The following is a 26,890-nucleotide window of genomic DNA, read 5'->3' as shown; positions in this document are numbered from 1 at the left end:
GGCCTCTGCAGTACCAGCAGTGGCCATCGCTCCTGGTGACACTGCCGAGCTGCCAGCCAATCAGAGGGCTGGCAGCTCTTGGAAGCAGGATCCCTGTCTTTAAAGGGACAGGAATGCCAGCTCGTGAAGCTTTGATTTAAAAAGACCGGAGGATCGCTGTGGGAAGGCGGGTGGTGGGGGGTTGGGGGGAGAATGAAAAGGCAGAGGTGGGGATTCCCCCCCCCCGCACACCTCTTGAGCCAGACGTTGAGAGCCCCACCTCCAGCACAAAATCCAGCCCATTGTATCAATGTCAAAAGTCACATATAGAGCTAAAAATTATCAATGCCTGACAGTAATCTATACTGAGGAGCTGGACAAGAAATGTTTTTAACTAAAGAAGAAAAGGAATATTCCAAAGTGCAGATTTGACCAAAGACTATTAATCTGTAGCAGAAGAAAGAGTGACTGCAAAAGTACACTTTGTAGAACAGGGCACCTCTTGTTACTTGACTGATTCTGGTGAGTGTTAAAAAAAATTAATCATTCCATCGCCTGATATCCACAAATAACTGTCTCAGGTTAATACAGTTTGCAATGAGTTAGTATACATACTAGACCTTTACAGTAATATTCACATTCTTGGTCTAATATTTTCTTTTTTATAATATCAAGTTTGATTTTTCAATGTTGCTGGAAAACTTGGGGATATAGTTCTTACTTTCTTACAGCAAATGAATAAAATCCTTTCTCTTCTCTGCACAAGTGATTCTCCTTCATTTGCTCTTTGATCACAATAGGAATCTACTGTGATTGCTAAGGGAAAGATGTTTGACTCTACTGCCCAGAGGCAATCTCATGTGTACAGATGCCATGTACAGGTCTGCTGCAGCAGAAGGACAGATCGTTCAGAGTTCCCAGGTGCTGTGCCCAGCACAATCTGAGAGATGATGGATGAGAGCACTTTTGCTAGATACTGAAAAAAGATGCCAGGAGGCTGACCAGCTTAGATCTACCACATGTACTGGGATGTGAGCACATGGTGAATCCAGTGGCATTCCTCTATTACAAGTGGATGTTACCTTTCATACCTCTTGCAGTCAGAAATAGGGCCACCTTGAGACAAATGTTCAGGCATCATCCTGCATCACTGTGGCTAATGTACTATTTTGTCCTTCTGGAGGGAACTGCTACTTAGGATCTTGTCCTAAGCTTCAAGTTGGAAATAAAAGAATTACAAGAAGTAATTTGAGAAATCTTGCATTTTATGATATTACCAAATTGGAATGTCAAATAATATGCTTTACAATTTAATACATTAATTATTTTATGTTTTACACCAATTTATTTTGAGATATTTTAAAATTTCACTCAAAGAAGGATTTATTATTGACTATCATGTTTTCACATTACAAGGGATAGTCAACGCAGTTACATTTAACTTGTTATTCGTTAACAATGCAGATAATCTTTACTTACCAAAAATGATTTCTGTTCCTTTGAATAAAATTGTTGTGTCCATCACTTCTATATCCAATGTCTTTCTCCAATCACTATAAAACATCTTGCTTTCACAGTTGATTTGAAAGTGGCAAATCAGTGCAGTTTGGAGTCCATCCAGATGAGTGACTTATGAATGTTTTCTGTAAGCAGCTTTTCATGTTCTTCTTTGTGGTTTCTACCCTCATTTGAATATTGATCAGTCACTTCATCTTCCTTGGTGGGTAGCTGTGCTGCTGCTTGCAAACATTGATAAGATGGATGTCATCCTGTCTTGCCCAGGGCCGCTGGCATTGTGGTGGGGTTTTCTTCCATATAAAGTGACAGAAAAGGAAAACAAAATGTTGGTTCCAAGATACACCTTCATAAAGAGTTTAATGTGTGACATGTATGGTTCTGTGTTTGTCAAAGTGAGAAGGACATGGCATAACAAAAGCTTGAGGGAAGACTCCAGCTTCACATTCCCCTGTTCACTTGATGCTCTTAGAGGCAAAGTTGCCCCAGGTTGATATCCTGAAAGGGATCAAAGGGCTTGTAACTTCATGGTTTTCTCCAATTTGCTGGTATTATGAGCTATTTTGTTCTGCAAGGATAGAAGTAGGCTTGAGGTGTGGTAAATCGAAGAAGCAAGTACAGCAACAGATATGTCTTCAACCTGCAGTCCATCATGAGGGTCAATAAGTGGCCATGCATTATATCACTGGGTTGGGTAACAATGATGTGCCTGTAAAGATGTCATTGTGTAAGGTTTTCAATTGTAAATTTTCAATGTGAAGGTGTGCCTTGTTGGAGTATGGAAATACTCAGTAAGCAATGTAAGAGTTGTAAATTGCATAGGTTAGCAGTAATTGCATAACAGATTGACAGGCATGTTGTATTTCTACTTAGGCAACTACATGGCATATTGCACCATTGTATAGCTGCGCCATGGTGCCATCTTTTATATGTTCACTGGTTCTGTGGGTAAATACATTGCACTGCCTGCCACCTTCTGCCAGTTATAACTGTACTGCTGTCCTATAGGGAGAGTCCCAAAGGGTCAATTCTCCTTGCACTTGATCCATGCAGCTGTACTTCCACTTTGCTATCTACAGAAAGAGGTTTGGATGCTGTGTTGCTCCAAATGTTTGCCCATGGACTCCAATTTTTGCTCCACTGTTTTTTTTCTGCTACTTCTTTAGTCCTGCTCAGCATGTAGAAAGGCAACTGAAACCTCTTGTGCCCCATTCAGCTTTTGGAAAGGTAGACAAAAATTTTACCCTCATATGCATCCTCTTATGTATGCCAGCTGCAAACATGTTAAATATTCTGTGGGCCCCTGACCCTGCCCTCAACTTTGGTTAGCTTCCAGTGAAAAGCCCATCCAGGCCAGAGTTCATACTGCATGTATAATCAGAGCTGTCCTTTGCTGGGATCAGCCATTCCTGTTTCGAGTGAATGCACTAGTCCTCCAGCCCAGGAATCAACAAGGGAAACAATCCCTTCAAAGAACAATGCACTATAACTGATGGAAAAGGCCCTCTCCCTTTCTCTCTATCATATTTTAATATATTGTTGAGAGCCACAAATTTAGCTTATTGACTAGAAGAGACAGGGCTGTTAGCTAAGCAGAACAATCAGAGCTACTGTAATAATAAAACGAAGCAACTCCATGCAGCACTACATTGAAACTGGGATTTGTGTCAGTTCATTACAAAACCTAATCTGAATGAAACATCAAGAGAGTCTTAGACTGCTACTTGGTCTCATATTAACCAATCAGTAGATATGCTGCACAGAATCCCAATCTGCAAGTGTTCTGAAATCAAGTATAAACCACATTTTTACCTGAATCTTCATCATTTTTAACTAGTTTTCTTTCATCGTCAAAGGCATGAAGCCACAGCAGTTTCTCCGAGGCTTTCTTTGCACAGAGCAGATGTACTTCATCATCTATAAGCTTGTTTTGAAGTTTGAAAGCGTTCTTAACCTTGACATTGAATTCCCAGTCTTTTCCATCCTCTATATCTACCACTAGCACACTGTCCATGTCTATTCTGTTCTTGTAGTATAGCATGTCACGACGCAGAAGATCCTATTAAAAAAAAGTCCCACAATGCAATGGATTATTTGGAATATCATCTATTAATCTGTTAAACTGGCCTGGAATCAGGAACAACTTCTAAACCATTTCATAGAATCATAGAATCTTACAGCACAGAAGGAGACCATTTGGCCCATTGCTCCACTGCTGGCTCTTGGTCCCACTCCCCTGCTCTTTCCCTACAGCTTTGCACATTTTTGTTGTTCAAGTACTTATTCAATTTCCTTTTGAAAATTATTCTTGAATCTGCTTCCACTACCCTTTCAGGCAGGGCATTTCAGATCATCATAAACAGCTGCATACATTATTTTCCTCACCTCCCCTCGGGTTCTCTTGCCAATTATCTTAAATCTGTGTCATCCGGTTACTGGCCCACCTACCAGTGGAAACAGTTTCTCCCTATTTACTCTATCAAAACCCCTTTCTTACTGAAATTCCAGCAATGCAATATTGTATAGTAAAACCTGCAGTTAAAAGTATGAGATAAATTTGCCTCTCCAGAGCCATTCATGTGCAAGCTTTTGCACAATTATTCAAGATTGTTATATTGATATTACTATTGTTCATGCTTCGACTTTCTCTTTGCTATTCAGTCCTGCTCAGTTCTGGGTTCCTGCTCATCTTGACACTGACACATCAATATTCATGTTGAGCAGTGTCACATACATGGATGAAAGGTTAGTTTCCAATGGAGTGTCAGGCAAGTCTTACTTTACATTAGTTGTTATTTGTAGCACTTTAGTTTAATGCTTCCCTGTGCCCAATACTGTTGAGGTGTTTCCATAATAGAATGTTGTATTTTGTCATTTAACTTTTCCCGCTTTAAAAAAAAGAATCTGGCTGTAGCAGAGTAGTGCAATGTCTCAGTGCCATTGTGTGATTATGTCTAATTGTCTGAAAGCATTATTCCAAATGATAATGAACGTCCGGGTTTGTTCAGGAAAACACCAATTCAGATTAACTTCCTGCTCCCTTCCCGATAAAATAGGAATTTAAAAATAGATATAAGGAAAATCCTCCTGATTCCTCTCACTTCCTTTTCTCTTTTGAAGCACAATTCTTGAATTTCCTGCCATTCTCTTTTACACGAGACAAGTGCCAGAGTGCATTGGCAACCCTATGTTGCGTGTTTTTTAATGTCACAGACATTTACCATATCAGTCGTTCTGGTGTGTAGAATGTAATCATGCCAGGCCATACTCGTCTTCTCATAATGACTGGGAGCATCGTAACTCAAGAAGAGCAGTGATAGTACATGATTTGAAAAGCAATTGTGAACTGAATTTCAAGGTATGATTAGAGATTTTTTGAGTAGGCTGACTAAGGACTGTTGAAATCGCCTGAGCCTTCATTTCCCCACCTGCCATAAAGAAATTGCCATTCTTCTCTTTGGGATAGTCCACTTAAGGTTGAACAGACACAGCTAATTCTTCGAGCCTTTCAGAACCTCAACACTCCAACCCTTGCACCCCCGCCCACTCCCCACCCCGCCATTAAGTATTTATGGTGTGCCAGTGAGGCAGGCAGTCTGAAATTGAAGTCTTTGCTTGGTAGAACTGCCTGTGGAAGTGTGACTATCTCATGTGGTGTATGATAAGGAGGCCAGAAGATCAATTTCCATCACTCCTTGGGCCTCTTGCTTTGGGCACATGCTGGTCATTCCTACCCCCTTATATTTAATGACAATTGAATGAATTAGGAAGGCTTTTCTGTTGATGAGGAGAGTTAATGTTAATTCAACTTCTTGACATCATCCTTCCATCTAACTCTGCAACATTTAAATTAACCTTGGCGGGAATCTCCTGCAAATATTAACACATTCCTGGTGACCCCCTATCCTAACTTCTGATGGCCAGTATCAACGAACTAAAGAAAAGCTTCATTGTAGAATATGATTTTACTGTTGTACAGCAATAGAAATAATTTGCAAACTAATCAAAAAACAACATAAAATATAGAATTCAGAATTCATGAGGCACTTCTTGCTACACTGTGGGCTGGATTTTAAGGGAGGCGAGCTCAAAAAATGGCAGCACGTCAAAGAGCCTCCGCGATCTAAAGCACGGCGGCTCATTTAAACAGCCGGGTGGGCCAGCCCCCTCCCCCCCACCCCCAAATCACGTGGAGGGGATGGGCTGTCCAACCCTGGCAATGGCATCAGCTGCCTGTGCTCAGGCGCTGGTGCCATTTTTAAACGCTGTCAGCATATTAAAATTTTTAAATATCCCCCAAAATTAAATAAATATATTTCTTATTCTCCTTTGCCGCCCCCCCAATAACAATTACAATAACTATTTGCCCTTCCTCCCCAAAACACTTATCTCTTACATCTGACCTTCCCCCCCACCAAACAGCACAAAGTTTAAGGTTCAACCTTTCCCACCATCCCCACACCCATTACATGTATTTGACTCCATTCCCCCCCCACTGCACTGATAAACTTACCTCCTCCACCCCCCTCCCCACCAGCATGGCGCCTCGTTTCCCCAGACAAGGATCTGAAGGCACGGGAGTGCCGGCCACAGCGCCCAAAATTGCGGCAGGCCCTCAAGATTTCAGGTAAGTATATTTAAATTTATTAATTTTATTAATTTAAATATTTAAATTGTGGTCCCATTGCCCAGCGGCAGGGGGGACACCTCGGAGCCTCACTGCCGCTGGGAGGATCGGGCTGGGCCCTCACGGCGTCGAGGTCCATGGCGGGCCTCATCCGGCGCCATCTTTATGCCAACCTTCCTCTCACCCCCCACCACGGATCACGACGGCGAGGCCTTCTTAAAATCCATCCCTGTATGTGCGGCCCCAGATAAGCAGAATCTTGTAGACCCCCTTGTAATATTTCTGTGACAACTTTTATAAGTAACACTGATGGTGGAAGTCTCTTTTAAGCAAAGATTATTGTCTCGCTATGAATTTACCTTCTTACATAAGATTGCTTGATGGTCAAAGAGGAAAACTATCATGTTCTTGCTCTTGCCTTGTGGCTTCATGATCACAATTAATTCACCACTTTGGATTAGTTCCGAGCTATGTTCCAAAATATCTTCTCCCTAAGAAAAAGACACCTATGAGGAGCAGCTTACCATAATTGTTGACATACAACATGTAATTTTTCATTGAGAAGCAGGGCCAAAAGCAGCTGCAGGTTTTAACCAAATAGATGTTACATAGGAGAAAGTTTATAAAAATGACTTTGAATTATATGTGTGTATGAGAAGCCTAATTTTGCAAGATAACAGAACCTAAACCCACATACATACTACAGGCAGAGGTTGTAAATCTCTGTCGCTGAAACAGAGCCTTGCTAGTTGCGAATGTGAGGCATGGCATTGCAGCTCTGTCTCTGTCTTGTGCTTTTGTCTAAAGAGGCTCTGCTAGTGGAGCCTCTCATGTTCCTTCCTGATGTGTAACAATCTGCATTTAGATAGCACCTTAAGCATAAAAAAATGCCCCAAATACTTCACAAGTGGAAATCAGCAGAAACATTGATACTGTCATGGTCCTGTGGTTTTTTTTTCAGGAATATGCAGTTTGCCTTTAAGGCTTGCAAAGGATCAGTATTGCTTTAAGAACCAGCAAGCCTCAGGACTTATAGGAAGGTGCATTTTCGGTTGCCTTGGAAACAGCCATTTGGAGTCTGTGATTCAAAGAGTGTATTCTCGTTACCATAGATACAGCCACTGGGAGTGAGTATTGATACATTTGTTACAATTCAATTTTGAACTGGCTTTTTAGTTGAAGTCAGTTTGTTGTAATAGAATACAGACACAGAGGACACACAGACAGCTGTGGTGACAGCTCTCAATCATTTAAACTGAAGGAGTAGGATTTTTTGTCTGTTAATTATTATCTCTCAAAATTCTAAGAAAAAAAGTCAAGCCAAAACAGAGATCTCTGGTAATTTAAATTGAAGGAAGGGTAGTTAGACTGTGACAATCTTTTATCCCTCAAAAACTCTAAAGTCAGATTGATTCTACTGAAAGTGTTTGCAAGTCGTTAATTGTTGAAATTCGCTGGAGAAGGAAAGCATCACCTACTGCTAGAATTAGACTGCGGACTGTTCTACTGTGGAAGAACCTTTTTTCCGCATTGGATGACTGTGAGGACTTCAAGCAACATTGGACTATAAATTTGCAAGGACTCTAATTTTTTCTATTTTAAATGTTGTTTATATCTTCATAGTGTTTAAGAATTTAGATCTTCTAATTAAAGAGTTAATTTGTTGATTTAAAGACACCTGGTTTGGTTAGCCTCATTCAGGGGTTAATAGACAGTACAATTTGGCTGAGTCTTTCTTTAAATTGAAAAGTTTTAAATGATATGTTAGGCGATCTGTGGAGCGATGGGATTGAATTAACAGTGCATTTCTCCCACCACAATCACAATCATATATTTTGATTGGGGGCTTTGATTGGAGCGGTCGGTTGTAACAATACCATGGAGTCAGGGATGATTAAAAGCTTTATGGATATATTGGTTTTCAAAGCAATTTTAAGATAGATGGAGGAGTTTTGGAGGGAAATTCTTGAGTGGATCTAAAGTGGCTGAAGATATCACGCCAAAAATGGGGTGTAGGAAGGGAAGGAATGCAGCAATTGCCAGTTAGAGAAATGATAATGCAGGAGGGCTAAAAGATTCCAGATATAGGCTGGGCAAAGCCATGGAAGGAGTTTAAATTCAATGGCCTGGATTTTGCAGTCAGTGGCAAGGGCACTTTCTGGTGACCTGATGAAAGCTGCCCACAAAAATCTAACCATCTCTGTGGTAGGAATTTTCTCTTTCCCAACGGCAGTTCAAATCTGGCACCATGTCTTGGTGTGCAGCAGCAGTGATGTCAGCAAACGGGTAGGCAACCAGTCAAATTGAAGTATTCACACACAGCAAACACTTAATACCCTTCACTTTAAATTTTCAGATAGGGAAATGAATGTATGACAGTATTAAAATAGAAGCTAAAATAAAGCTAATCAGACTTTTCAAACAGAAAAAAATGCATTTAAAAATGTGAAATTTTTAATTCTTATGGAAAAATCTGATATTCCACAAATATAAAATTAGCTTTTCAGTGCCAGTAAGGACGTGGACTCGATAGGCTGAATGACCTCCTTCTGTGCCATTATGACTGTATGACTCGAAGGTGTTTAACAGTAATTACAAAATTAGTGCACCAAGTTACACCTCAATCAACAAAGTATAACATTTTCCAGGCAAAGTGTGCATAAGAATTTCAATGGCAGAAAGATCAAGACAGGTAATGTTATGCATCTGGGCAGTCTTGGTGATGTGGGCTTCAAAGCTCAGTTCAGGGTTGAATAGGATGCCAAGGTTTAACACATATTGGTTTAGTGTGAGCAAATGGCAGGGGAGAGGGATGAAATCATTGGCAAAGGAACGGTGTTTACAGTGAGGGCCTAAAACAAAGCTTTGGTTTTCCATACGTTAAATCTGAGGATGTTGTGGCACATCCATGATTTGATATCGAGCAGACAGTCTGACAGCATAGAGTCAGTCACAAGTTCAAGAGTGACGATGGATAGATAGAACTGGATGCCATAAACAAATACATGGAAGCCAACCATGTGTGGATGATATCACTGAGGGAAGGTAGGTAGATGAGAAAGAGTTGGGGGTGGGGGTGGGGGTGAGGGACAATGATAGGGACTCCAGAAGTGACAGGATGGTCATTATTGGGGATGTGCTGGCTGTGTTCAGGAAGAAAGTATTGGAGCCATTTAAGGCTTGTCCTACATAGCTGAGCAATGGAGGAGAGGTGAAAGAAAAGGATGGTGTGTTCCAATGTTTCAAATGCTGCAGCGAGGTTGTGGTGGACAGGGCAGGTTCTCGCACCACAGTCACAGGCAATCAGAGGTTTGAGAGTTTGGGCAAAATCATAGCAGTGCTGTGGGCAGAATGGAAGTTTGATTGAAAGAATTGAAACAAGGGGCATGATTTTGCATTTTGGGTTAGGACCCTGACATTGGGGTCAATTGGTGGTCAGAACCCTGCACTGTGTGAGAAACTAATTACAATCAGCATGGGAACCAGTAGTGGTGGTCGAATGGTCAGAAATTATGTGGGGAAGAGATCAAGTTTACAGGTTAGTGTCTCCTGGTGGAAATGAGTGATAACTGATGGAGGAGAAAAAGCAGAGGGTCATTGGAAGTGGGGAAGACAGGAAACAGGGGTGGAGGCAACTGTATGAACCTTGAAGACAAAGAGATCCATGATTTCTGCACACTTGGAATTGTAGGTAAGGGTGGAGTAGGGAGACACAAGTTCTTTGAGGAGATGGTTTCATGTAGAGAGTCGAAACCTTATCCTTGTGCTTCAGGAAGCTCCTGGAGTAGTTGATGGTTTTTTCTGAAGAGCAAGAACCACAGCAATACTTGTTATCCTCCAGTCTGATCTGGAGATGATGACCAGAATGGATGTGTCTCAGTTATGCTCAAGTTTACAATTTTCTGTTTTGAGGAAATGAAGTTGGCAAGCAATTGAAGAAAGAAATATATCAAGAGCAGACTTCATCACACAGGCTTCTATTAATTATTGATTCAGTCAAGAATAAAAAAAAGGATTTTGAGAAGATGTTATGGATTACTTAATTTTATATTGAAATAGTATGATGTTTTGAATTATATTAATTAATACATATACTAATTCAATGAAAATGAAAATATATGCATCACTATAGTGTTAGTGATGTGCTCATTTATAAAAGTTAAATATTGAAATTAATCTTACTCAAGAGAGGGGACAGAGGGTAGAAGGAAGGAGGAGCAAGATTTATTAAGTTGTTCCAGTTAATACCTTCCAGTTTACAACTGTATTCTGCCACCTAGGGAGCTTTTCGAGGTTTTCAATCCGTCTCTTACGTTCATTAATCACATTGGCAATATTCTTCATGGCAGTTGTAGCAGCTTCCACGTTTTTGTAATCCCTCAATAAATGAAGAAGTGATGATTAGTACATTGTATCGGTAAAGAAATGAAGGCAAATACTGTATTTAACCATAAAGATTAAACCAGAAGTTTGATGGCACCCTGCTTGCTATTTGGGTGCCCAAGCCTTCAGTATGGTAGGCAAGAAGTGCGCTCTCATTATGAACTGGAAGTGTACCACCCACCATATTGGTAGAAACCAGCAAATATATGTCATATGTCCAGGGCCCATGCCTGACACAGGCATTAGGTCCTTAGCATGTGCAAATAAGAGACATATGCCTGTTTGAGACCCCCTGTGAAAAATTGCATTGTCTTGAATCGAGCCATTAGGGTAAACCAGGTCTAAATGTATCCTTAATGAACTGCTACAAGCCACCACGAAAAAGTTAAGTTTGTTAAAAAAAAACATCTCAGAATGCGGAGCCAGGAGGTGCTGGAGTGCTCTTCCAGACCCCACGTTAAAACTGTGCAACACAGAGGTCTGAAATCAGAATTTTTCGGCCAGAATCATCAAGTTGGCTTGCCCCTCTTTCTCCTGATTTTTGAAAAACAAATTGAGTGACAACAGTGAGGTAGACTATCAATTTCCCAACCATTACATAAAAATGTCCACCCAGTGTAGAAATATGCTGATTTTCATTTACATTGATTTCAATGCAGTGGTGTAATGGCATTGTCACTGGATTAGTAACCCAGAGATCCAGGGTATTGCTCCGGGGACATGGGTTTGAATCCCACCATGGCAGAAGGGGGAATTTGAATTCAACTTATTAGAATCTAGAATTTAAAAAAAAATTTGGTCTAATGATGGCCATGAAACCACTGTCGATTGTTGTAAAAACCCATCTGGTTCACTAATGTCCTTTAAGGAAGGAAATCTGCTGTACTTACCTGGTCTGGCCTACGTGTGACACCAGACCCACAGCAATGTGGTTGACTCTTAATGCCCTCTGAGATGGCCTATTAAGCCACTCAGTTGTATTAAACTGTTACAAAGTCAATAAGGAATGAAAGCTGATGGACCAACTGGCAGCAGCCTAGGCACTGAAAATGACAACGGCAAACACAGCCCTGTTGACCCTGTAAAGTTCTCATTACTAACATTTGGATGCTGGTGCAAAAGTTGGGAGAGCTATCGCACAGACTAGTCAAGCAGCAGTCTGACATAGTCATCCTCACGGAATCATACCTTACAATGTCCCAGACACTGCCGTCACTATCCCCGGCTATGTCATGTCTCACCAGTACAGTGGTATACAGTTGGGAGGGAGTTGCCCTGGGAGTCCTCAACATCGACTCCAGACCCCATGAAGTCTCATGGCATCAGGTCAAATGTGGGCAAGGAAATCTCCTACTGATTACCACCTACCTCCCTCCCTCAACTGATGAGTCAGTACTCCTTCATGTTGAACACCACTTGGAAGAAGCACCGAGGGTGGCAAGGGCACAGAATGTACTCTGGGGGGGGGGACTTCACTGTCCATCACCAAGAGCAGCTCGATAGCACCATTACTGACCGAGCAGGCTTAGTCCGAAAGGACATAGCTGCTAGACTGGATCTGTGGCAGGTGGTGAGGGAACCAACAAGAGGGAAAATCATACTTGATCTTGTCATAGAAACACAGAAAATAGGAGCAGGAGTAGGCCATTCAGCCCTTTGGGCCTGCTCCACCGTTCAAAAAAGATCATGGCCGATCGTCTCATTCAGTACCCTGTTCCCACTTTCTCCCCCTATCCCTTGATGCCTTTGGCATTAAGAAATATATCTATCTTCTTCTTGAATATATTTAATGACTTGGCCTCCACTGCCTTCTGCGGTTGTGAATTCCACAGGTTCACCACCCTCTGAGTGAAGAAATTTCTCCTCATCTCAGTTCTAAATGGCACACCCGTATCCTGAGACTGTGACCCCTGGTTCTGGACTCCCCAGCCATCGGGAAAATCCTCCCTGCATCTAGCCTGTCTAGTCCTGTTAGAATTTTATAGGTTTCTATGAGATCCCCTCTCATTCTTCTAAACTCCAGTGAATATAGGCCTAGTCGTCGACCCAATCTCTCCTCATACATCAATCCTGCCATCCCAAGAATCAGCCTAATAAATCTTTGCACTCCCTCCATGGCAAGAACATCCTTCCTCAGATAAGGAGGCCAAAACTGTACACAATGCTCCAGATGTGGTCTCACCAAGGCCCTGTATAACTGCAGTAAGACATCCTTGCTCCTGTACTCAAATCCTCTTGCAATGAAGGCCAACATACCATTTGCCTTCCTAACTGCTTGCTGCACCTGAATGCTTGCTTTCAGCGATTGGTGTACAAGGACACCCAGGTCTCATTGCACCTCCCCCTTTTCCTAATCTATCACCATTCAGATAATAATCTGCCTTTCTGTTTTTACAACCAAAGTGGATAAACTCACATTTATCCACATTATACTGCATCTGCTATGCATTTGCCCACTCACCCAACTTGTCCAAATCACATTGGAGCCTCTTTGCATCCTCCTCACAGCTTACATTCCCCCCCAGCTTTGTGTCATCTCAAACTTGGAAATGTTACATTTAGTTCCCTCACCCAAGTCATTAATATACAATGTAAATAGTTGGGGCCCAAGCACTGATCCCTGTGGTACCCCACTAGTCACCGCCTGCCACCCGAAAAAAGACCTGTTTATTCCTACTCTGTTTCCTGTCTGTCAACCAATCCTCAATCCATGCCAGTATATTACCCTCAATCCCATGTGTTTTAATTTTGCACACTAACCTCCTATGTGGGACCTTATTAAAAGCTTTCTGAAAATCCAAATACACCACATCCATTGGTTCTCCCTTATCTATTCTACTAGTTACATCCTCAAAAAACTCCAATAGATTTGTTAAGCATGACTTCCCTTTTGTAAACCCATGCTGACTTTGTCCAATCCCGTTTATGCTTTCCAGGTGTTCTGCTATCACATCTTTTATAATAGACTCTAGCATTTTCCCCACTACTGATGTAAGGCTAACTGGTCCATAATTCCCTGTTTTTTCTCTCCCTCCTTTTTTAAATAATGGGGTTACATTTGCCACCCTCCAATCTGTAGGAACTGCTCCAGAGTCTATAGAATTTTGGAAGATGACCACCAATGCATCCACTGGTGGGCCACTTCCTTTAGTACTTTGGGATGTAGATTATCAGGCCCTGGGGATTTGTCAGCCTTTAACCCCATCAATTTCCCTAGTACTTTTTTTTTATTCACACTGATTTCCTTCAGTTCCTCCCTCTCATTAGACCCTTGGTTCCCTAAGATTTCTGGGAGATTATTTGTGTCCTCCTTTGTGAAGACAGAACTGAAGTATGTGTTTAATTGTTCTGCCATTTCTTTGTTCCCCATTATAATTTCCCCCGTTTCTGACTGTAAGGGACCCACATTTGTCTTCACTAATCTTTTTCTCTTCACATATTTATAGAAGCTTTTACAGTCAGTTTTTATGTTCCCCGCAAGCTTACCCTCATACTCTATTTTCCCCCGTTTAATCAACCTCTTTGTCCTCCTTTGCTGAATTCTAAACTGCTCCCAGACTTGCTGCTTTTTCTGGCAATTTTATGTGCCTCCTCTTTGGATCTAATATTATCCCTCATTTCTTTTGTAAGCCACAGTTGAGCCACCTTTCTGGTTTTATTTTTGTGGCAGACAGGAATGAATAATTGTTGGAAGTCATGCACACGTTCTTTAAATATTATCCATTGCCTATCCACCGTCAAGCCTTTTAGTAAAGTTCCCCAGTCTACCATGGCCAACTCACGCCTCATACCTTCATAGTTTCCTTTATTTAGATTTGGGACCCTAGTTTTGGATTCAACTACTTCCCTCTCCATCTTAATGAATAATTCTATCAGGTTATGATCACTCCCGCATAACAAGATTGTTAATTAATCCTTTCTCATTGCACAATATCCAATCGAGGATAACCTGTTCTCTAGTTGGTTCCTCAACCTATTGGTCTAAAAAACTGTCACGTACACACTCCAGGAAATCCTCCTCCACAGTATTATTGCTAATTTGGTTTGACTAATCTATATGTAGATTAAAATCACCATGATTATAGTTGTACCCTTATTGCACGTATCTCTAATTTCTTGTTTAATGCTATCCCTTACATCTCCACTACTGTTTGGGGGCCTATTGACAACCCCCACCAACCTTTTCTGCCCCTTGGTGTTTCTTAGATCTACTCATACAGATTCCACATCATGATTTTCCGAGCCAATATCCTTCCTCACTATTGCATTGATTTTCTTCTTTATTAACAACGCTACCCCACCTCCTTTCCCTTTTTGCCTGTCCTTCCTAAATATTGAATATCCCTGGATGTTCAGTTCCCATCCATGGTCACCCTGCAGCCATGTCTCCATAATCACAACTATATCATAACTGTTTATCTCTATTTGTACTGTTATTTCATCTACCTTATTGTGACTGCTCCGCGCATTAAGACACAACGCTTTAGACATGTATTTTTTAACATTGTTAGTCATCTTAGCTTTATTTTGCACTATGGCCCCATTTGTTTCTTGCCCTTGCTTTCTCTGCCTTCCACTTTTGCTTCTTACCTTTCTGTCTTTCATTTCTATCATTGATTCCCCCTCCTCTATCTCCCTGCTCAGATTCCCATCCCCCTGCCATTCTAGTTTAAACCCTCCCCAAAAGCACTTGCAAACACCCACCTGAGGAAATTGGTCTCAGTCCTGCCAGATGCAACCCGTCCAGCTGGAACTGGTACCACCTTCCCCAGAACTGGTCCCAATGTCCCAGGCCCCCCCCCGCCACACCATTTCCCCAGCCATGTATTCATCTGATATATCCTGCTATTTCTGATCTCGCTTGCACATCGCACTGATATTAATCCTGAGATTACTACCTTTGAGGTCCTATTTTTTAATTTACATCCGAACTCCCTATATTCAGCTTGTAGAACCTCATTCCTTTTTTTTACCTATATCGTTGAATGTAAGTGCTACAGTGGAAGTTTGGTAACTGAGGAAGTTCGGTAAGGAGGGAGTGAGGAGCTCCTTTCGTTTCCTACCTGTCCTCGGAGTGAGGGGAGCTGAGAGCTTCCAAAGAGCACAGCTGACTGGGAGAAGACTCGGAGGGCGGAGTTCCGGGCTGGTAAGTAAAAAAACTTACCTCTGGTAAAAAAACTGAAAGTGATGTCACAGCAAAGCTGTGACCTGATTGGCTGGTAGGGAATTTTTTTACTGAATTTGAAAATAGAACCTTGATAAAAATTGATTAAAACCCTAATTAACTAATTAATAAGTAGAGTAACTAAACCAGAGGGAGGAGATTACTGTATTTAGTTAGCATTTAATATTTATAGGAGGAATCTAGCACTAGGGACCATATAGTTATTATAACAATTTAGTAAGGATTTAATAAGTATTTAGTTATCTTTAATTAATTTATTAATTAGTGCTAGAAATGTCAGTTAGAGGGGTGAAGTGCTTCACCTGTGAGATGTGGGAGGTTCGTGACATTTCCAGCGTTCCGGACGACTACATCTGCAGGAAGTGTACCCAGTTGCAACTCCTCACAGACCGCATGGATCGGTTGGAACAGCAACTGGATGCACTTAGGAGCATGCAGGTGGCAGAAAGCATCACAGACAGGAGTTTTAGAGAAGTGGTTACACCCAAGGTGCAGGCAGATAGATGGGTGACCGCAAGAAGGGGCAGGCAGTCAGTGCAGGAATGCCCTGTGGCTATCCCCCTCTCTAACAAGTATACCGTTTTGGATACTGTTGGGGGGGGATGGCCTATCAGGGGAAAACAGCAGCAGCCAGAGCAGTGGCACCACGGCTGGCACTGTTCAGCAGGGAGGGACAAAGCGCAGAAGAGCAATAGTGATAGGGGATTCTATAGTCAGGGGCACAGATAGGTGCTTCTGTGGACATGAAAGAGACTCCAGGATGGTATGTTGCCTCCCTGGTGCCAGGGTCAAGGATGTCTCTGAACGGACAGGGGGCATTCTGAAGGGGGAGGGTGAACAGCCAGAGGTTGTGGTACACATTGGTACTAACGACATAGACAGGAAGAGTGACGAGGTCCTGCAGGGGGAGTTTAGGGAGTTCGATAGAAAGTTAAAAGACAGCACCTCTAGGGTTGTAATCTCAGGATTACTCCCTGTGCCACGTGCCAGTGACGCGAGAAATAGGAAGATAGTGCAGCTAAACTCGTGGCTGAACAGCTGGATCTGGACCATTGGGATCTCTTCAGGGACAGATGGGACCTGTATAAGAAGGACAGGTTGCATCTAAACTGGAGAGGCACAAAGATCCTGGCTGCGAGGTTTGCTAGTGTCACTCAGGAGGGTTTAAACTAGTGTGGCAGGTGGGTGGGAACCAGAGCAGTAGGACAACAAGTGAAATAAATGAGGGGGAACTAGTAATTAAGGCCAGGAAGAATAAGAGGAAGAGCAGGCAGGGAGATGTTGCAGAGCACAGCGGGACTGGTGGTCTGAAGTGCATTTGTTTCAATGCGAGAAGTATAACAGGTAAGGCAGATGAACTTAGAGCTTGGATTAGTACTTGGAACTATGATGTTGTTGCTATTACAGAGAATTGGTGAAGGGAAGGACAGGATTGGCAGCTGAATGTTCCAGGATTTAGATGCTTCAGGTGGGAAAGAAGGGGATGTAAAAGGAGTGGGGGAGTTGCATTACTTGTTAAGGAGAATATCACAGCTGTACTGCGGGAGGACACCTCGGAAGGGCTGTGCAGCGAGGTAATATGGGTGGAGCTCAGGAATAGGAAGGGTGCAGTCGTGATGTTGGGAGTTTTCTACTGGCCTCCCAACAGCCAGCGGGAGGTAGAGGAGCAGATATGTAGACAGATTTTGGAACGATGTAAAGGTAACAGGGTTGTAGTGGTGGGTGATTTTAACTTCCCCTATATTGACTGGGACTCACTTAGTGCTAGGGGCTTGGATGGGGCACAATTTGTAAGGAGCATCCAGGAGGGCTTCTTGAAACAATATGTAGATAGTCCAACTCGGGATGGGGCCGTACTGGACCTGGTATTGGGGAATGAGCAAGGCCAGGTGGTCGAAGTTTCAGTAGGGGAGCATTTCGGGAACAGTGACCATAATTCCATAAGTTTTAAGGTACTTGTGGATAAGGATAAGAGTAGTCCTCAGGTGAAGGTGCTAAATTGGGGGAAGGCTAATTATAACAATATTAGGCAGGAACTGAAGAATTTAGATTGGGGGCAGCTGTTTGAGGGTAAATCAACATCTGACATGTGGGAGTCTTTCAAACGTCAGTTGATTCGAATCCAGGACCAGCATGTTCCTGTAAGGAAGAAGGATAGGTTTGGCAAGTTTCAGGAACCTTGGATAACGCGGGATATTGTAAGCCTAGACAAAAAGAAAAAGGAAGCATTCGTAAGGGCTGGAAGGCTAGGAACAGACAAATCCCTTGAGGAATATAAAGACAGTAGGAAGGAACTTAAGCCAGGAGTCAGAAAGGCTAAAAGGGGTCATGAAAAGTCATGGGCAAACAGGATTAAGGAAAATCCCAAGGCTTTTTATATGTATATAAAGAGCAAGAGGGTAACCAGAGAAATGGTTGACCCACTCAAGGACAGAGAAGGGAATCTATGTGTGGAGCCAGAGGAAATGGGCGAGGTACTAAATGAGTACTTTGCATCAGTATTCACCAAAGAGAAGGACTTGGTGGATGATGAGCCTCGGGAAGGGAGTGTAGATAGTCTCAGTCATCTCATTATAAAAAAGGAGGAGGTGTTGGGTGTCTTGCAAAGCATTAAGGTAGATAAGTCCCCAGGGCCTGATGGGATCTACCCCAGAATACTGAGGGAAGCAAGGGAAGAAATTGCTGGGGCCTTGACAGAAATCTTTGCATCCTCATTGGCTACAGGTGAGGTCCAGATGACTGGAGAATAGCCAATGTTGTTCCTTTGTTTAAGAAGGGTAGCAAGGATAATCCAGGAAATTATAGGCCGGTGAGCTTTACGTCAGTGGTAGGGAAATTATGAGAGGATTCTTTGGGACAGGATTTACTCCCATTTGGAAACAAACGAACTTATTAGCGAGACGCAGCATGGTTTTGTGAACGGGAGGTCATGTCTCACTAATTTGATTGAGTTTTTTGAGGAAGTGACAAAGATGATTGATGAAGGAAGGGCAGTGGATGTTATCTATATGGACTTCAGTAAAGCCTTTGACAAGGTCCCGCATGGCAGACTGGTACAAAAGGTGAAGTCACACGGGATCAGAGGTGAGCTGGCAAGATGGATACAGAACTGGCTCGGTCATAGAAGACAGAGGGTAGCAGTGGAAGGGTGCTTTTCTGAATGGATGGATGTGACTAGTGGTGTTCCGCAGGGATCAGTGCTGGGACCTTTGCTCTTTGTAGTATATATAAATGATTTGGAGGAAAATATAGCTGGCCTGATTAGTAAGTTTGCAGACGACACAAAGGTTGGTGGAGTTGCGGACAGTGATGAGGATTGTCAGAGGATACAGCAGGATATAGATCGGTTGGAGACTTGGGCGGAGAAATGGCATTTGAAGTTTAATCTGGACAAATGTGAGGTAATGCATTTTGGAAGGTCTAATGCAGGTGGGAGGTATACAGTAAATGGCAGAACCCTTAGGAGTATTGACAGGCAGAGAGATCTGGGCGTACAGGTCCACAGGTCACTGAAAGTGGCAACACAGGTGAATAAGGTAGTCAAGAAGGCATACGGCATGCTTGCCTTCATCGGTCGGGGCATAGAATATAAAAATTGGCAAGTCATGCTGCAGCTGTACAGAACTTTAGTTAGGCCACACTTAGAATATTGCGTCCAATTCTGGTCACCACACTACCAGAAGGACATGGAGTCTTTGGAGAGGGTACAGAAGAGGTTTACCAGGATGTTGCCTGGTCTGGAAGGCATTAGCTATGAGGAGAGGTTGGATAAACTCGATTTTTTTTCACTGGAACGACGGAGGTGGAGGGGCGACATGATAGAGGTTTACAAAGTTATAAGTGGCATGGACAGAGTGGATAGTCAGAAGCTTTTTCCCAGGGTGGAAGAGTCAGTTACTAGGGGACATAGGTTCAAGGTGAGAGGGGCAAAGTTTAGAGGGAATGTACGAGGCAAGTTCTTTACACAGAGGGTGGTGCGTGCCTGGAACTTGCTGCCGGGGGAGGTGGTGGAAGTAGGTACGATAGCGATGTTTAAGAGGCATCTTGACAAATACATGAACAGGATGGGAATAGAGGGATATGGTCCCCAGAAGTGCAGATGGTTTTAGTTTAGGCAGGCATCAAGATCGGCGCAGGCTTGGAGGGCCGAATGGCCTGTTCCTGTGCTGTACTGTTCTTTGTTTTTGTTGGTACTAATATGTATCACGACAACTGGTTGTTCGCCCTCCCCCCTCAGAATGCCCTGCAGCCGCTCAGAGACATCCTTGACCATAACACCAGGGAGGCAACATACCATCCTGGAGTCTCTTTTACGGCCGCAGAAATGCCTGTATGGTTCCCTTATGATAGAATCCCCTGTCACTATAGCCCTGCCACTCTTCTTCCTTCCCTCCTGTGCAGCAGAGCCATCCATGATGCCATGATCTTGGCTCTTGCTGGTTTCTCCTGAGCTGTCTGCCGCTACAATATCCAAAGCGGTATATCTGTTAGCGAGGGCGATGGCCACAGGGGACTCCTGCACTACCTGCCTTCCTCTACTCTGCCTGGTGGTCACCCATTCCCTTTCTGCCTTTGCAGCATTTGCCTGCAGTATAACCACCTCGCTAAACGTGCTATCCACGATGATTTCAGCATCGCGGATGCTCCACAGTGAATCCACCCGCAGCTCCAGCTCCATAATGCGGGTAGCCAGTAGCTGCAGATGGATACGCTTCCTGCACACATGGTCATCAGGGACACTGGAAGCGTCCCTGATTTCCCACATCGCGCTGGAGGACCATATCACGGGTGTAAGTTCTCCTGCCATGACTTATCTTTAGATTACTTAGTTACCCCCTTTAACTGACAAATACTAATTACGCTAGGGGCCTTGTTCTATTCCAAACACTACACACTATAATGGACTGCAGTAGGATAAATAGTAGAAAAAGTAGAAAAACTCACCTTAACCTACTTACCAATCAGCTGATACCCTGTGCCCGCGTCACTTTTTGAATCTGATGTCATTTGGAATTCCGCCCCCTGAAGGTCCCAAAGGTATGCCTCTCCTCAGCTCCTCTCGGGTCTCGGCCTCTCTACCTCTGCTCACGCCATTTATCTCTCTCTCTCTCTCTCACTCCGCTTCTCGTCAGCTCCTCTCATCCTGTTGCAGATGCAATTGTACATGACAGTATTGGTAGGAGTGACCACCGCACAGCCCTTGTGGAGACAACATCCTGTCTTCACATTGAGAGTACCCACCATCGTATTGTGTGGTACTACCATTGTGTTAAATGGGATAGATTTCGAACGGATCTAGCAATGCAAAATACATGAGATGCTGTGGGCAATCAGCAGCAGCAGAATTGTACTCAACCACAATCTGTAACCTCAAGGCCCAGCATATCCCCCACTTTACCATTACCGTCAAGCAGGGGGACCAACCCTGGTTCAATGATGAGTGCAGGAGGGCATGCCAGGAGCAGCACCAGGCATACCTCAAAATGAGGTGTCAACCTGGTGAGGCTACAACCAAGGACTGGTTGCGTACCAAACAGCATAAGCAACATGCGCAAGACAGAGCTAACCGATCCCACAACCAACGGATCAGATCTAAGCTCTGCTGTCCTGCCACATTCAGCCATGAATGGTGGGGGACAATTAAATGACTAACTGGAGGAGGTGGCTCCACAAATATCCCCTTCCTCAATGATGGGGGAGCCCAGCACATCAGTGCAAAATATAAGGCTGAACCATTTGCAACAATCTTCACAGCCAGACGTGCCGATTGAAAGATCCATCTCAGCCTCCTCCTGAAGTCCCCAGCATCACAGATGCCAGTCTTCAGCCAATTCGATTCATTCCGCGTGATATCAAGAAACGACTGAAAGCACTGGATACTGCAAAGGCTATGGGCCTTGACAACATTCCAGCAATAGTACTGAAGACCTGTGCTCCAGAACTTGCCGTGCCCCTGGCCAAGCTGTTCCAGTATAGCTACAACACCGGCATCTACCCTGAAATGTGCAAAATTGCCCAGATATGTCCTGTACACAAAAAGCAGGACAAATCCAACCCGGCCAATTACTGCCTCACAGTCTACTCTCAATTATCAGTAAAGTGACAGAAGGCGTTGTTACAGTGCGATCAAGTGGCACTTGCTTAGCAATAACCTGCTCACTGATGCTCAGTTTGGGTTCTGCCCGGGCCACTCAGCTCCTGACCTCATTACAGCCTTGGTTCAATCATGGACGAAAGAGCTGAACTCACGAGGTGAGGTGAGAGTGACTGCCTTTGACATCAAGGCAGCATTTGACCAAGTATGGCATCAAGGAGCCCTAGCAAAACTGGAGTCAATGGGAATCAGGGGATAACTCCTCGCTGGTTGGAGTCATACCTAGCGCAAAGGAAGATGGTTGTGGTTGTTGGAGGTCAATCATCTCAGCTCCAGCATTTCACTGCAGGAGTTCCTCAGAATAGTGTCCCAGGCCCAAACATCTTCAGTTGCTTCATCAATGACCTTCCTTCAATCATAAGGCCAGAAGTGGGGATGTTCGCTGATGATTGCACAATGTTCAGCACCATTCACAACTCCTCAGATACTGAAGCAGTCCGTGTAGAAATGCAGCAAGACTTGGACAATATCCAGGCTTGGGTTGATAAAGGGCAAGTAACATTCACGTCACACAAGTGCCAGGCAATGACCATCTCCAACAAGAGAGAATCTAACCATCTCCCCTTGACATTCAATGGCATTACAATCACTGAATCCCCCAGTATCAACATCCTGGGGCGACCATTAACCAGAAACTGGAGTAGCCATATAAATACCATGGCTACAAGAGCAGGTCAGAGGCTAGGAATCCTGCAGTGAATAACTCACCTCCTAACTCCCCAAAGCCTGTCCACCATCTCCACGGCACAAGTCAGAAATGTGATGGAATATTCGCCATTTGCCTGGATGGATGCAGCTCCAACAACACTCAAGAAGCTCAACACCATCCAGGACAAAGCAGCCCACTTGATTGGCACCCCACCCACAACATTCACTCCCTCCAGCACTGACACACAGTTGCAGTAGTGTGTACCATCTACAAGATGCACTGCAGCAATGCACCAAGTCTCCTTAGACAGCACCTTCCAAACCCATGACCTCTACCATCCAGAAGGACAAGGGCAGCAGTTGCATGGGAACACCACCACCTGCGAGTTCCCCTCCAAGCCACACACCATCCTGACTTGGAACTGTATTGCTGTTCCTTCACTGTCGCTGGGTCAAAATCCTGGAACTCCCTTCCTAACAACACCGTGGGTATACCTACCCCACATGGACTGCAGCGGTTCGAGAAGGCAGCTCACCACCACCTTCTCAAGGGCAATTTGGAATGGGCAATAAATGGTGGCCTAGCCAGCGATACCCACATCCCATGAATGAATAAAAAAATGTTGGTATTACTTATTAAAAGCTCTGGAAACATTGAAGGCTATAAGCATGGATTATGTTGAGAGGTTGAGAGCTACTTCATTTCTGGGCCATGAAAGAGAGTTACAATTTGACCAATTTGCTCTGAAGTTACATTGGCAAGTCATGGGACTTGGCATCGGAGATACAAGTTCCAGCCTTTGGGCTCATGTAAATTCTTCGGTATACTAAGGATTTTAGCCAATGCCAATGTGTTGCCATTTGAGTTTTTAAAAAATAAAGGCAAAAAACTGCAGATGCTGGAAATCTGAAATAAAAACGGTAAGTGCTGAAAATACTCAGCAGATCTGGCAGCATCTGTGGAGAAAGAAACTGAGTTAACATTTTCAGGTCAATGACCTTTCATCAAAACTGGCAAAGGTTAGAAATGTAATAGGTTTTGAGCAAGTGAAGGGGGTGGGGGACAGAAAGGAAAACAAAAGGGAAGGTGTATGATAAGGCAGGAGAGATTAAATCACTAAGGTGTTTTGGAATAAAAAGCAAAGGAATGCTAATAGTTGTAGTAAAAGAAAGAGCATTTGTCCAGACTGAGTATGGTGTTATAATGAACAGCTCTGTCCAAAAGGAAAAACATGAAAAACAAGTTTAAGACTGACATTTGGTTAAAGAAAAAACAATCAAAATGGGGTTCATGGTCTAAAATTGTTGATCTCAATGTTGAGTCCAGAAGGCTGTAAATTGCCTAATCAGAAGATGAGGTGTTGTTCCTCGAGTTTGCATTGAGTTTCACTGGAACACTGCGGCAGGCCGAAGACAAAAACAGCAAGTCAGCCAACGACCAGTATGGTTCTGCATGTAGACAACATCTTGAAGAGGAGTGTTCCAAATGTTCTTGTTATAGTCGAATGTTTTATCTCGATAATGTTATAGTTGTTGAATTTCTTATAACTCATGAGGGTTACTTATTCATACGCATATTAATGTTATATTATTTGGGTATGTTATTTAAGGGAAGGCAAATGTTGTGATAGTGTATTTGTTAGTATGTTAAATATAATCATTTAAATATATGTTTATGCTAATATGTGTGTCATCACAGGAAGTGATGCAATACCACGTGATTCAGTTCTCTTGCACAGTTAGTTAGCACGTATAAACTGAAGCAACAACAAGTCTTCATTAAAGCTCTGTGTTCAACCTTTATGCCTGCCCTTCAGCTTCATTTGTATTAATCATACAACATAACCACCACTGTCACATTTAATTTTGAACTGACTGCTTAGAGATGAACAAGAATGACCTGAGGCAACTCCCTCCAAATTTCTCTCTCTACAGCTCCTTAACAGTAAGGCTGAGATCAGGCAATCACTGTGCAGAAATCATGGAAAATATTGCACTGTTACTTTTTAAAAGTTTCAGCTTGTGTTATGAAATTAAGCAAAACAGTAGTAAAACTTTAAATAATCATTGATAAAACTGGAAGGGAAAATAAAAAAATCTAGTTATTAGACTTAATTGTGATATGAGATTGTTCCCTCTGCCATGGTAACAGACTGCTTAGTGTTTTGGTGCTTACTTGTGACTGGTATCGGTGGCTTTCAGCAACTCCAACAGCTGTAATGGATATTTACAGATCTTCTGCACTGGCATTATCAGAAATGCATCCAGTGAGAGCTTCAGCATGTGCTGGTGCAGTCGGCAGGTCTCAAAAAATAAGGCATAGTCATGTATCTTCATGAGTTTACTGGCTTCAGCAGCAGCATGGGGGTGGTTGTTGCAGTATTCAGAGTAGATCAGGAAACCTTGATGCTGCAAAGGGAAAAAGAAAGTAATGAACAGAGTTAAGGCACAATTATAGGAGAAATGGCAGTTGTTTGGCAACTGATGTTGAGATAAATGAAGCGAGAGCAAAACACAATCTTGCCGTCCACTAAAAAGCTGACTGCACAATGTGATATGGCCTTGACTGGATCTACTCGGTCCTTTCTGATGACTGTAAAGACCATATTCAGATACTTAATGACTGGTACATTATGATCTGTTTCGTCGAACTGAAGGAATAAGAGCAGTGCTGTTTTCTGGAGTGTGGCACGTGGCACGTTTTGAAATATCTTTAAATTTTTGCTTTTTGATTAAACTTATTGAGACAAAAATGGCACCGGAGGGCTTGATAAGGTTATTTTACCCTGGCTTTCATTCATGCATTATGTCCCCGTCTATTTTCAGCTGCAGCTCCTGCCACTTAAATCGCGATCAGCCTTAAAATTGGAATGGGCAGGCGATCAGTGGTAAGTCAGCAGTCCTGCTTCAGACATGATTTTCATCTTACTGCCCCCCAATTTTGGATGAGACAAAAATTGGCCCCAATTTCTTTTACTGTTGAAAAGATGGAAGAATGGATGAATCAATTTCAAGCTGTTATTACCGAGGCGGGAGGAGTGCACCTTTTATTCTAGGTCTACTTCGCCACAGGCCACAACATATATTTAAATTTTTTCCCACTTACCGATACGGTCAATCATAGACTCTATTTTTATCCCAGAATAAAACACAGCAAACAGGTTTCTTTAACAAACAACAAAATTATCAGTTTATTATAAAACATGTCTCAACCAGTCATGAAGTAAACCATAAACACACAGATTGAAATATTAAACTTCCCTTTTTACCTTAGCCTCTCATATGCAAACACACAAATACACTGGTTAACCAGGAAAAATAAAGGGATTTGCCATTTTAGAGCTCTATTACAAAAAAAAGATGGAGAAAAACACTTGGGTTAAAACCTGCTCATTCTTGAAGAAGAAAGAGAAGATATGGAAAGATGTCCTTTGTTTAAGTTTGGCGCCCCAAATGCGTAAAGACGGCTATCACTGGGATCTTCCTGGAACAGTTCTTTCCAGGCAGTGCTGAAGATCAGTTTGGATAGGCTTTCCAAGAAATGCAGCAACAGAGATTTCAGATAGCTCTTACAGCAGAAATACGGCAACACAGTTTCAGTGCCCATGCATTTGATACTCAGGGGTTCTTCAAAAACAGAGGAAAGAGGAGACTGGCACACTGGATATGCAGGGTTTCTTTCCAAGTGTGAGAAAGAGTTGAGCTGGGTTTCCTTGGCAGGCAAAAACTAATTGTCTTCCAAGCAGCTTACACTCCAACTCACTGTCCAAAGTGAAACCAAAACAATGTCACAAGAATCAAGCCTCCTGACCCCTATAAATCTTGACCTGTCACTTCTCTGTACACATCTTCTCCAACAACAACAAGCTCCCTGCTGGTATTTTATCTGGAAACGGGTGCCTTCCAGTAAGGGCATTTTTGTGGCACTCCTTGATCTTTTCAGCAATAATTTGTTTTCAAAGCCAGACCTCTCAGTGACCCTGGTAAAGCCCATCCATGGAGTTTGTTCATTTTCCCCAAAATAAACCAATGCCCAACTCTAAGATACACGAGTCCTCAAAAAAACTTAAAAATATAGAAGCACTCGTAACCCCTCCATCCCGAAGGAATGAAATGCCTTTTTTAAATGTGTTTCATTACAAAGTGTGAAAAGATAGATGGAAAAAAATTTGAAAACACACTTTCGCACTCATAGTCATTCACTCTTTACCTGTAGTGAATACAATTCTGTTTTGTACCATCTTTGCATTCAGATAGCTCAAAACAAAGTTAGATTCTAGATAAAGCATCTGCAATTGTATTATTTTGCCCACAAGGTCGATAATTGTTAATGATAAGGTTGCAGTAGTAAACTCTATCGGAACAGTCTGGCATTCTAGTTTTGGAAATTTTCCACAAA

General features: G+C 42.9%; 1 protein-coding gene across 1 annotated transcript in view; it reads right to left on the bottom strand.

The window, feature by feature from the left end:
* Nucleotides 1–3,283: 3,283 nt before the first annotated feature.
* LOC137375016 (rho guanine nucleotide exchange factor 4-like) overlaps nt 3,284–26,890 on the bottom strand; it is a 42,467-nt gene continuing 18,860 nt past the window's right edge. Inside the window, exons 3-6 of the mRNA XM_068041641.1 lie at nt 24,668–24,900; nt 10,370–10,499; nt 6,481–6,612; nt 3,284–3,553 (exon numbers count right to left, since the gene is read on the bottom strand). Of these exons, the coding sequence (XP_067897742.1) occupies nt 3,284–3,553; nt 6,481–6,612; nt 10,370–10,499; nt 24,668–24,900 (765 nt within the window). The remainder of the gene's footprint in view (nt 3,554–6,480; nt 6,613–10,369; nt 10,500–24,667; nt 24,901–26,890) is intronic.

Source organism: Heterodontus francisci, chromosome 11, assembly GCF_036365525.1.
Source record: "Heterodontus francisci isolate sHetFra1 chromosome 11, sHetFra1.hap1, whole genome shotgun sequence".
In the NCBI taxonomy this organism is placed as follows: domain Eukaryota; kingdom Metazoa; phylum Chordata; class Chondrichthyes; order Heterodontiformes; family Heterodontidae; genus Heterodontus; species Heterodontus francisci.
Note: the sequence above shows the minus strand (reverse complement) of the source record. Positions and strands in the feature narration are given on the sequence as shown.